This window comes from Brassica oleracea, chromosome C9, assembly GCF_000695525.1.
Source record: "Brassica oleracea var. oleracea cultivar TO1000 chromosome C9, BOL, whole genome shotgun sequence".
NCBI classification, from domain to species: Eukaryota; Viridiplantae; Streptophyta; class Magnoliopsida; order Brassicales; family Brassicaceae; genus Brassica; species Brassica oleracea.
This window is the reverse complement of record NC_027756.1, coordinates 10,321,104-10,333,206: the sequence shown is the minus strand read 5'-3', so window position 1 is coordinate 10,333,206 and position 12,103 is coordinate 10,321,104. Positions and strand designations below refer to the sequence as shown.

General features: G+C 37.8%; 1 protein-coding gene across 1 annotated transcript; it reads left to right on the top strand.

The window, feature by feature from the left end:
- The first annotated feature begins 4,389 nt into the window (after positions 1 to 4,389).
- On the top strand, positions 4,390 to 7,010 carry LOC106315428 (succinyl-CoA ligase [ADP-forming] subunit beta, mitochondrial). The gene is made up of 11 exons (XM_013753153.1): positions 4,390 to 4,621; positions 4,709 to 4,819; positions 4,922 to 5,033; positions 5,112 to 5,176; positions 5,264 to 5,341; positions 5,433 to 5,507; positions 5,589 to 5,741; positions 5,819 to 5,953; positions 6,258 to 6,422; positions 6,510 to 6,632; positions 6,707 to 7,010. The coding sequence occupies exons 1-11, from the start codon at positions 4,523 to 4,525 to the stop codon at positions 6,854 to 6,856; spliced, it is 1,266 nt and encodes a 421-aa protein (XP_013608607.1). The 5' UTR covers positions 4,390 to 4,522; the 3' UTR covers positions 6,857 to 7,010.
- The last annotated feature ends 5,093 nt before the right edge of the window (positions 7,011 to 12,103 follow it).

Genomic DNA, 12,103 nt, shown 5'->3' with positions numbered 1-12,103 from the left:
TGGACGGGACCGTGGCTCATTTGGACGAGGCCATGGTCGTGGCCGTGGATCTTCTTTCAAACCCCAACACTCGACTAAATCAGAGAAATACGTGTGCCATAGATGTGGAATGAGCAATCATTGGGCTAAGACTTGTAGGACTCCCAAGCATCTAGTTGACATCTATCAAGAGAGCTTGAAAGGGAAGAATCCTGAAGCCCATATGATTTACCAAGATGATGAAAACGACTTCAATCATGAGAAGGACGATCTTATGGATTATGAAACTTCAGATTGTCTAAAAAAAAACTGAAGATTGATTTCGACATTTGTAATCTAAATTCTATGTTCTTTGTTTTGATGTTTTTTATTTCTATGAACTTGTTTTATTAAAACTTAATAAAAGGAATGAATGATTTTTGAAAACGCCAATATGATTTGCGGGTATGGTACACATTAAGGGCTATGCAGATATGTATAAGGGCAAGCATTTAGATGTTTTATATTCACCCAGAAAAACCCATTGAGATTATATAGAAATATAAGAATGAATGGTTTTCAATGGGCGAAGGAAATAAAGAGTTCCTTCAGATATATGTATAAAATCGCCCAAGGCCATAATGAGTCCTAAAAAAAACTATACATGCATTATCTATTGATCTAGACTATGTCAAGATCAGTATGATAGAGGCAATAGTCATGGTAATCTGAACGGTTTACCCATGAAATTATACACTTTATGGATTGACCGGATTGGCTATCCTGGTCCAAAACATATGCGAAATTGATATTAGAAAGGGCACAAAGAGTTGTCCTATAGAATCTCACGTGTGTAGCAAAAACACAAGGGAAACTCATTAGGCCATGATGTCCCAAGCACTTAAAGATTATAGTATGTCCATGAGGGGGCAGTGAGGACAAATCCGCACATGTCCATACTATATATAGCTTGGCTGAATCCTTTTATAAATCTGTATTGGCTATAGGTCCAAACTCTCAGTCCAAGGTTTGGGGACACACAAATTTACATGCATCTTAACGAATAACCATCAGACCATTAAGTGAGCATAGATATTCCCATCTCAAATTTATTACGGGTCATGAGCCAGACATATAACATCTTGAGATATTTGGATAAGCCACCACAAATATATGTGCCGTCCAAGATGGATCCTTAGAAGAGGATGAAAATGGGGATATATGTTGGATATGAATCTCCCACAAATAATGAAGTACCTTGAGCCAAATATGGGTGATCTATTTAGTGGCCAAGAACACGGATTGCAAAGTTTAATGGATCTGACTATCCCACATTAGGGGGAGAAAATAATAAGCTGGTAAGAGAAACAGAATGGCATCGACCATCATTGTCTTGGCAAGATCCTCGGACAAAATAATGTGAAATAGACGTCCAAAGATTATACATTTACAAAGCTAGCTAATCAAATGCCAGACACATTTGCTGACCCGAAAAAGAATGACTAAGTCATATATAAACCAGCTTGTAAAGCACCAACTAAATTGATGTCCAAGAGAGACACAGTCAAGTTGCTACAGAGTCTATACAAGATAGACCAATAAGTTCCAAAAGATAAGAATCCTCGTAAACAAAAGAAAAAGGTGCATACAATGATAAAACAAATCCGACGTCAAGGAAACCATCCCAGACATAGAGATAAGGCCGGCCGGCTCTAAGGTACAGGTACCAAACAATGTAGCTTGGGACGCCAAGCTGCAAAGTATTAAAGGTCCTGATAATAATGAATCTCAATCGATTATATCATGTCTGGAACATAATGGAACACAATAAGGAATGTCGACATAAGATGATACAAGGTAGCACTTGAATTTATGAATATAAGCGAGGATCATGAACCCACGTCAATATAAGAGTGCACACTCGTAGAACAGATTGAATGGAAACGTTGGGTTAAATAGTTTAAAGAAGAAAGGCGTATTTGGCCATATGATTAAGACGCCATATGATGTTAAAACCAGTGGATATAAATGGGTCTTGTGAGGAATAGAAATCGTGAGATATAAAGCTAATGTTGCACAAGGATTCTCACAAAGACCAGTAATAGATTATGATGAGATTTACTCCCATGTGGTGGATGCAACTACTTTTAAGATTTCTCATAAGTCTGGCTATATAAAAGAGAAAATTAGACTTGCAGCAATTGAATGGAAACGTTGGGTTAAATAGTTTAAAGAAGAAAGGCGTATTTGGCCATATGATTAAGACGCCATATGATGTTAAAACCAGTGGATATAAATGGGTCTTGTGAGAAATATAAATTGTGAGATATAAAGCTAATGTTGCACAAGGATTCTCACAAAGACCAGTAATAGATTATGATGAGATTTACTCCCATGTGGTGGATGCAACTACTTTTAAGATTTCTCATAAGTCTGGCTATATAAGAGAGAAAATTAGACTTGCAGTAAACTGATGTGGTACTGCATATTTATATGGTCCATTGGATAATGAAAGTACTAGAGGGTATTGAGCTGAATGTGCAGCAAGTTCTCGAGAACAATATTGATAATCATCGAAATATATGATCTGAATATCCTAGGAACCTCTGGATACAATTTCCCAAACGGTTGAATACCTTAAGAAAGAATTCGAGATGAAAGATCTCGGGAAAACGAAATTCTGTTTGAGATTACATCTTGAGTATATAAATGATGGTATCCTTGTGCATCAGATGGCATATACAGAAAATGTACTCAAGAGGTTTAATATGGCCGATTGCCATCCCCTGACCAGTCCCATGGTCGTGAGGTCTCTCGGCCTGGACACTGACCCATTCCGTCCCAAAATGTCATATCTCAGTGCCATAAGAGCTTTAATGTACTTGGCAACTTACACACGGCCTGATATAAGCTTTGCCGTGAACCTACTATCTAGGTTTAGCTCTTGTCCGACCCAAAGATACTGGAATGGGATCAAACATGTTCTTCGTTACCTGCAAAGAACGAAAGACTTGGGTCTATATTATACTAACCATAACAAAGATGGTTTAGTTGGTTTTGCTGATGCTGGTTATCTATCAGATCCACATCAAGCACGATCACAGACAAGATATGTCTTTACACATGGAGGTACGACCATATCATGGCGTTCCATGAAACAAATCATCGCGGCCACTTCATTTAATCACTTGGAAATCTTGGCCATACATGAGGCCAGCCGTGAGTGTGTGTGGTTGAAGTCGATGACCCAACACGTCCGAGCTGATTGCGGGATGGCCGAGTGAAAAAAGCCAACCGTGATGTATGAGGACAATGTTGTGTGCATTGCTCAGCTCAAGGACGGTTACTTAAAAGGTGATAGGACGAAGCACATATTGCCTAAGTTCTTTTTTACTCACGAGCTTCAGAAAGCCGGTGAGGTCCAGGTCGTCCAAGTACGATCCAGTGACAATTCAGCTGACATATTCACCAAGGCACTTCCTACTTGCACGTTCAGGAAGCTCACGCATCAGATTTGGATGCGTAGGCTGAAGGACCTCCACTGAGGTTCACATCAGGGGGAGTAGTACGTGTTGTACTCTTTTTCCTTCATCATGGTTTTGTCCCACTGGGTTTTCCTGATAAGGTTTTAATGAGGCAACATTAAGCGTATGACAATCCCTGTATGGTTATGGCATCCAAGAGGGAGTGTTATAAATCAATTGGTGAATGTCCATAACCGGCTCAATCCATAACTGACTCATACACTTAGAGAGAGACGGTTCAACCCTAGAGAGAGAGAGGCGGCCGCGAGACTTGGAGAGGAGAGAGAGGCGGCTACAACTTGCATATTTCCTAATTCGTTTATGTTTATGATTTGTAATTTTTTCTATTATTGTATTTCCATTTATCTCTCTTGTAACCCCTATATAAAGGGAACATTTATTCATTAATAATTATACAGAAACTTACAGTTCTAGAGTTTACAACAAATATGTATATATAGGTATTGTATTTTGGGCAATTTTCTCAGATGATTCTAAATAGTTTTTTTTACCAAAAAAACACAAAAGATAGAAAATGACCAAAAAAGATTCCATTAAAAAAATAAAAAATGTTTCTATCTTTATTTTATAGATCTATAAATATAAATATTTTTTAAATAAATAGTAATTTTTATTTTTTTGAATAATACATTTTTCAATTCTAACTATTTATAATTTTTTCGATTTTTTCAAAATTTTATTTTAAAATCCAATTTTTTTAAAAAAGCTATTTAAAAAAAATACTTAAAATTTTAAATATTTTTATTTGTATAAATATCTATTTACCTTAATCATTTTGACCTTTAAAATTATATTCACGATAAAAAAAATTTAGGATCATCCCAAAAAAATTGTATTTTTATGGAATGTTTTCTTAGAAAAATAAATGAAATACTTTGATTTCTTAAGAAAGATCGATCATTTGAGAAAATTAAAAACCCTAGACTCCGTCAACGTTGCGACTGTTCTCTCTATATTTATCTTCTCTTCGGGCGATTGATTTGATATTCATATTTTCGTAAGACGACAAAATCAAAAGGATGAGGGGATTGGTGAACAAGCTGGTGTCCAGATCTCTCTCCGTCTCCGGCAAATGGCAGAACCAACAGCTCCGCCGTCTCAACATCCACGAGTATCAGGTTCATTCTCCTTCTCTTTTTCTGCCTAGATTCGCTTTTCCAATCCGAATTTGGGTACGATCTGAATTGAATCAATGATCTTGTCAGGGAGCAGAGCTGATGGGTAAATACGGAGTCAATGTGCCAAAGGGAGTCGCTGTTTCTTCTCTCGATGAAGTTAAAAACGCTATCCAACAAGTTTTCCCTAACGAAACCGAGGTACTGTGTAAGAGCCTTTTTTATTGCTAAAGTTTGACTCTTTTCATTCAGTAGTTATGCCTCTGCCTCTGCCTCTGCCTCATTGGGTCGTGTGTTACACAGTTGGTCGTTAAGAGCCAGATCTTGGCTGGTGGAAGAGGTCTTGGCACTTTCAAGAGTGGCCTTAAGGGTGGTGTTCACATTGTCAACCGTGATCAGGTTCCAGATATTGCTGGTAACTTGCCCACTCACGCTTTCTTGTTTGATATCTGAGAGTTTCTTGATCCGATTCTTTTTTTTTTTTTTTTTGTAGGGAAGATGCTTGGACAAGTACTCGTCACCAAACAAACTGGTCCTCAAGGCAAAGTTGTCAGCAAGGTTTGTGTTTTTAAGATCATACTTCTTGTCACTGATTTAGCATTTTGTAGTTTTGCTCAGTGGTTTTGAATCCTATATTTTGAGCAGGTCTACTTGTGTGAGAAGTTGTCCCTCGTCAATGAGATGTACTTTTCCATTATCCTCGACCGTAAATCTGCTGGACCGGTATGCTCTCCGAATAATAAATTGCAAAATCCATTTCTCTACAATGATCTTGCTCACACTTGTCAGTAATCTCTGTAACACTTTTGTCCAGCTTATAATTGCCTGTAAGAAGGGTGGTACCAGCATTGAAGATCTTGCTGAGAAGTTCCCTGACATGATTATTAAGGTTTGATTCGTGTTTCATCTCACCAGATATATCCTTCTGGTTGAGCCATTTTTGACCCCTTATTTCATGGTTTTGGTGTAGGTACCGATCGATGTATTTGCGGGAATTACAGATGAAGATGCTGCTAAGGTTGTGGATGGTCTGGCTCCAAAAGCTGCTGGCAGAAAAGATTCGATTGAAAAAGTGAAGAAGCTATACGAACTCTTCCGCAAGACTGACTGCACAATGTTGGAAGTCAGTACTCTCTCTCTCTCTTGTTTATTATACACAAGTTCAATATCTTTTACTGAACCTTTACTTTCCTCTGTTAGATCAACCCTCTCGCTGAGACATCCACTAATCAATTGGTAGCTGCCGATGCTAAGTTGAACTTTGATGATAATGCTGCTTTCCGTCAGAAAGACATTTTTGCCCTTCGTGATCCAACACAGGAGGATCCACGAGAGGTATGGTCCATTGCATCGTATGTTCTTCACCAAGAAATCTATGTTATATCAAAGCTTATGGATGTTGAACTCAAGAAAATGATATTATGAATGCTGGATAGAGTAACTAGTTTTTTTTTGTTGTCAGTTTGTTGCTTAGTTGGCTAGTTAGTAGTTAGTAATACTCTTCTGTACATAAGATAATGTGTATATAACAGTTAAGGTTAAATAATGCAGAAAGGTTACTAATCATTTTCTGTTACACTTTTACATTTAATTTTATTATCATGGTTGATGAAGGAAAGTGTGCTGTTGCATCTTGTAGGTGGCTGCTGCAAAAGTAGACCTGAACTATATCGGTTTAGATGGAGAGATTGGCTGCATGGTGAATGGTGCGGGATTGGCCATGGCAACCATGGACATCATCAAACTGCACGGTGGGACTCCCGCAAATTTCCTTGACGTTGGTGGAAACGCTTCTGAACACCAGGTAATGAAAATATGTTCTTCATAGTTTCTCTGGTTATCAAGCTTGTAGATTTTAAACCAATTTAACCAAAGGTTGTGATAATAATAGGTGGTGGAGGCGTTTAAGATACTGACATCGGACGATAAAGTGAAAGCAATATTGGTGAACATATTCGGCGGGATAATGAAATGTGATGTGATTGCTAGTGGAATTGTGAATGCTGCTAAAGAGGTGAGCAAAACGAAGCATACATATTTTCATCATATTTACCTTAATAGTTAATTGATTGAGTCTTTCCTTGATAGGTGTCACTGAAAGTACCAGTGGTGGTTCGTCTAGAAGGAACAAATGTTGAACAAGGAAAGAGAATCCTCAAGGAAAGTGGAATGAAACTCATAACAGCTGATGATTTGGATGATGCAGCAGAAAAAGCTGTAAAGGCATTAGCTAATTAGGCTATAAGGGGTTCTTTACTCTGTCTCTCTTTACACAAAAAGCTATTTGTTGAGAGTTTTTTTTCTTCTATGGTTCTAGGCCGCAATTGCATATTGTTGCGGACATAATTTGCTGAATCAGATCAATAATGAACTGGTGTCTCTTTACCTTTGTCATTCCATTAAAAGGTTAAATCTTAATTCTCAAATATTAAGGTTAAATCGTTTCTCTGGACGCTCCCAAAAAATATTTTCTCATAACAAATTACAAAACAGAGTTTGCCTGTTTTCAAGATAAATTAGATAGGATCAACCAAAAATAAATATGGGTCAGATCTAAAATGCCATATAAAGTTCATGTTGAATCAGGTTACTGTTCTAATAATATTTTCTCGATTATTGATGTCTTGTATGTTGGATTGATATGTTGCAACAGCCATTTGACCCATCCATGGTGCACTAGTGGGAAATATCAACTCGTGTTCATATTACTGCTCCAGTGTGTGAGATCGGTTAAATAACCATTCATGACTTTTCTCTGTCCTAATCTTACATTTGTTAGGTCATCTACTGAAGCTGAGAGTATAGGACTGTCTGTTGCAGTCTCTAAGATTGTTTGGCTTCAAAATCTCCTAAAGGTAACGGGTCTACAACAACAAAGAACTCCTCTGTTTCTATGTGATAACTTGTCGGTTGTGTTTCACTGCTAATCCAATGTTTCACAAGAGGACCAAGCATTTTGATATCGAACTATCACTATTTATGTGAAAGGGTAGCACTCAAATCACTAAAGGTTAAGCATCTGCTACATTGCAGCTTCCGAGTATCTTTACAAAGTCTTTGTCTCAGGAACCGTTTTTAAAATGAAGAAGCAAACTTGGTGTGTTCGTGCATCCTACACCAAATATGAAAGAGTGTAAAAGCAACACTGAAGTTGGGCCTGCAGACAAAGGCCAAACATAAGAGGACCGTTATTCTGTCTCAGCCCAAAAAATGTCCTTGTAGTGTTCTGTAATAGCAGTCAACACACAACTCTTGCATGACCGTTGTGTGATGAAGCCAGCTCAGGGTATTATTACAACCAACATATTTTATTGCCTAAACAGATGTGAAATCATGTGCTGGCGTTTGACTGAAGGGATAATATCTTAGAGCATGTTTACTGCAGTTCTCTTAGGCTGGGTTTCTTAGCTTTTAACTAAAAAAGCTAAGATACGTCTCTTACACTGTGTCTTATATTACGCTAAGAGATCCAACATAAGAGACCTACAATAACCATGCTCTAAGAGTAGTATAAAATGATGTAACGTGTCAGTCACTAAACTAAGTCGAAATCGTTTAATAAAAACAAAGTTTTCTTCTTCACTACGTTTGTTTCTTGCTATTCACAAATGTCAGCTAATGGGTTATCCGAAAATGTATTTGAGATTGCCTCTAAGAGATGGCTGCTTGAGAGACATATCAAGAATCAATCATTTTTAAAGACAATTCTTCTCGTAACTCCGAATGATCATATTATGAGTTTTGCATTCAACGCATGCACTGTATATAAACTGATCCTGAACGTCACATGTTTTTCTTTTTATGTTATGAACTTTTTTTTTTTTTATAACCGTAGTGTGATCCCAAAGTCTTTCTATGCCCAAGAACTAATCACAACTACGAGGCTCGCAGGATCCGCGTTTTCTTACCACTTAAGGCGCCCCGGGTAACCAAGGGGAATCAAACCCAGGACGGTACTCACACTGTGAGCCATTTACTACTAGGCCAAGACCACTTGGTTATGTTATGAAATTTGTTTCCAACGAAATGGTGTTTTTCTTTTATATCAAGTTGAAAGAAGTCCACGTAAGTAGACACAGTATGTTAGTTTTCAAGTTCGAGAATTTGATGGATCCTTACGTTATCAACTTATGATCTAACACAATTTCCCGATTCCTTATCACCGAGAGGATTAGATTTTCAATCAATAAGAAACTCGAGACAACAAGAGTATTCTCCCAACAATGTGGCAAAGTCACCATCTAGCCTGCAGCTGTATGCATGAATCCAAAATGAACAAAATTTTAAACGGGTGATATTACTACTGGTGAGCACTAACTAATGGGTAGATAGAAAGTCCAATACAAACAAAAGTCAAATACTCAAGTTTTAATGCTTCTTTAGGAATCTATACAAAATTAGACTTGAAATCAAACTCAAAACGAAAGTAAAAACTAGAGAAAGAAACATTGTATAACACTCAAAGATCTTTACTCTGGGTTCATCACATGATTCACATCCATTGCTCTTATCATCAGAGAGAACATCATCGCCGTCTTCAGACACTTGTTCTGAACAAGACTCATATATTTTGTTGGTTTCGTCTGTCAAGACCTGTACACCACATTCAGTAACGTCGACTTCATGGGATGAGGTGCTGAATTTGAACACCATCTCCTCGTGCTGTTCAACAAACTCAGCGTGATATATAAATAGATGTTCCCCTCGGATTTTAGGGAGATCTAACCAAAGCATGTCTTCGTCACTGGGACAACCTTTTACGCGTATGCGAAACATTAATTCGAAATAATCTTCTTCCATATCCGGTTTAGGGGAAAGCACCAGGCAAATCCTAAACTTGCAGATAGCCGGACGGATGGTCAAGGAACTTCCAACACCTCGATGATCATGGAACTCTGCGGGCATCTCTTTTCCTGGAAAGTATGCTCTAAATGATTGCTGTGTAATTACTCTCTTCGCTTCTAGGCACAACTTGAAGCAGTTGGGGAAGTAGAGAAAATAGGTTGTTGGAGTGCCAAAAGGAAAACATACCGTCTCCAGTGACTCACAATTGTCCACTGTCACTTTTTTGAGCGAGCTAGGGAGCTCTGGCAGTGATGCAAGTTTTGGGCAGCCAGCTATATAAAGAAACTTCAACCCATTAAGATCTTTGATCCAATCTGGAATCCTCTCAACTGTAGCGACGGAGAATTCTTGCAATGTGGTTTCCAAAAGTGGCACTGTAAGGACACTGCCATATATGTTGAGACTCTGAAGGTGAGACCAAAGCCTAATTGATTCAGGAAACTCTTGCAACATTGTGTCTCCGATTACTAGCGATTTGATGTTGGTCGAATGCCAAGTTGAGGTGACTCGGAACAGCTTGTAGACTTATACGTAGATTAATCTCCAGCTCCTCTAGTTTATGAAGATCTCCAATAGAGGAAGGAATCTGTACCAAACTCCAGCAACCTGTTAGATTTAATCTCTTGAGATGCGTAGCATCCGAGAGATCAGGGACTTCCTTCAAACTCAGAGACCCGTACAAATCTATCTTCTTGAGATTTGTAAGAGGCTGAATGTAAAACAAAAGATCTTTAACACATGATAGATTCGATTTTAAAATATACTCCCTCTGTTTCAAATTACATGATGTTTTATAAGGTTTATTTTGTTTCAAATTATATTAAGTTTTGAGATTTTAAAGTTAACTTTAACTTTGTTAAAAATTGTTCAACTTGAATGATTTTAAAATTATATCTTTAAAAGTGCTTTTTAGAAGAATGTAATTTTCTAAATCTTTGTGCCATATATATGAAACGGAGAGAGTATAATGATAATTTCTAAATTTAAACCCAACAGTGTTCAAACATAGACGAATATATAACTAACAAACCTGGATTCCTTGCCAAAGCTTCTCTAGCTTGTTGTTAACCAAACACAGTTCTACAAGATGTTCCGGCCTAAGAGTATGAGGAAGACACTTTCCTGGATATACCTCCCAGTGTAATAACCTTAGAAGAGGTGGAAAACTCATGTCCTCAGGTAAATGCACTCTAACATTTGGATCACGTCTTGTCTCGTAGATGCTGAGAAACCGAAGATCACGCATTCTTCTAAAAGCTTGTGCATACACACTCCGTTTGGGATTGTGGATGTATCAAAGGATATACCCATCACACTTGTACTATCCTAAAACATTATTCCAAAACAAAATAAAATAAAATATTAGCACAATCAGATCTGTAAAAGCATTTAAAAGAAGAAAACTTACAGAATCATTTTCGAGGACATCACAAATCAGTTGAGCATCTATTAGGATTTGGCGTTTCCTAGGCTCTTGTAAATGAACCGCTTCTCTGCCCACTTGTTGTAATAACTTGTGCATCGTTATTTTTCCTTTTGCGGATTTTTGTATGAGAGATTTGTACACCAAAGTTTTCAACCCGAGTCTAACATCCAAGTTGCTTTCACCGAGCATTGCTTTCACACGATATTCGTCTTGGTAGTTGAAGAAGCATGCAATGAGCTGAAATAGGAATTGATCATCCTTATGTAAACTGTTGTATCCGACTCTAAGCACTCCATTGATCTTTTGATCAAGGCTATTCTCTAGCCTCTGCAATATAGATTCCCAGTCATCTATTTTCTTTCTGCGTAAAGATGAACCCATGACACGGAGACCAAGAGGAAGCTTGCTGCAAAGCATTATTACTCTTTCCACAAGTTTTTCAAATCCATGGGGTGCAGAGAGCTGTCTAAAAGCAAACCTACAGAAGATCTGACGAGCATCAACTTGAGTTGGAAAATCCACATGGTATGTATTGCTGATATCATGTTGCTCCAAAAGCTCTTGGTCTTCCGTGGTTACGATAACTCTGCTTCCAGGACCAAACCAACAGGTTTCATCAGCCAAAGCCTCAAGTTGCTTGAGATCGTCCACATCATCAAGAATTAGAAGAATGAAATAGTTTCAAACTATTGTGGTTAAAAATCTTGGAAAGAAGTAGCTCTTGTAGACACAGTTTCAATCCACACTCGTCAAGACCACTGTTACAACAGCTTCCTTTAAGATTCTCCATAAAACAAGAATGCTGGAAACTGCTAGAGAGCCTGCTATGTAAAGCTCTGGCAATGGTAGTCTTACCAATGCCAGCAGGGCCACAGATTCCAACAAACATAGCTCCACCCTCATCATCTAAATTTAACAAAGACTGTATCTTATCCAAGTGGGCTGATACGAGCCGTTTGTGCTCGCGTAACTGGTGCCGTGATTACAGGTAAGAGTAGGGATAACTTGATTGCAAAGCTTCCTTTAACCCTAGTCTCTCTCTGAGAATAAGGTTAATGCTGGAAGATAATTCTTTATTGATAATTAGATATGTTTATATAGGGCTATTACAAATCATAACCCTAAGTAATAAAGGAAAACTACTTAATATCTAGAATAGGAAAAATACCAAATCTCTATTAATGCTTTAAGGAAGATACTAGTTTCTAGTCTTC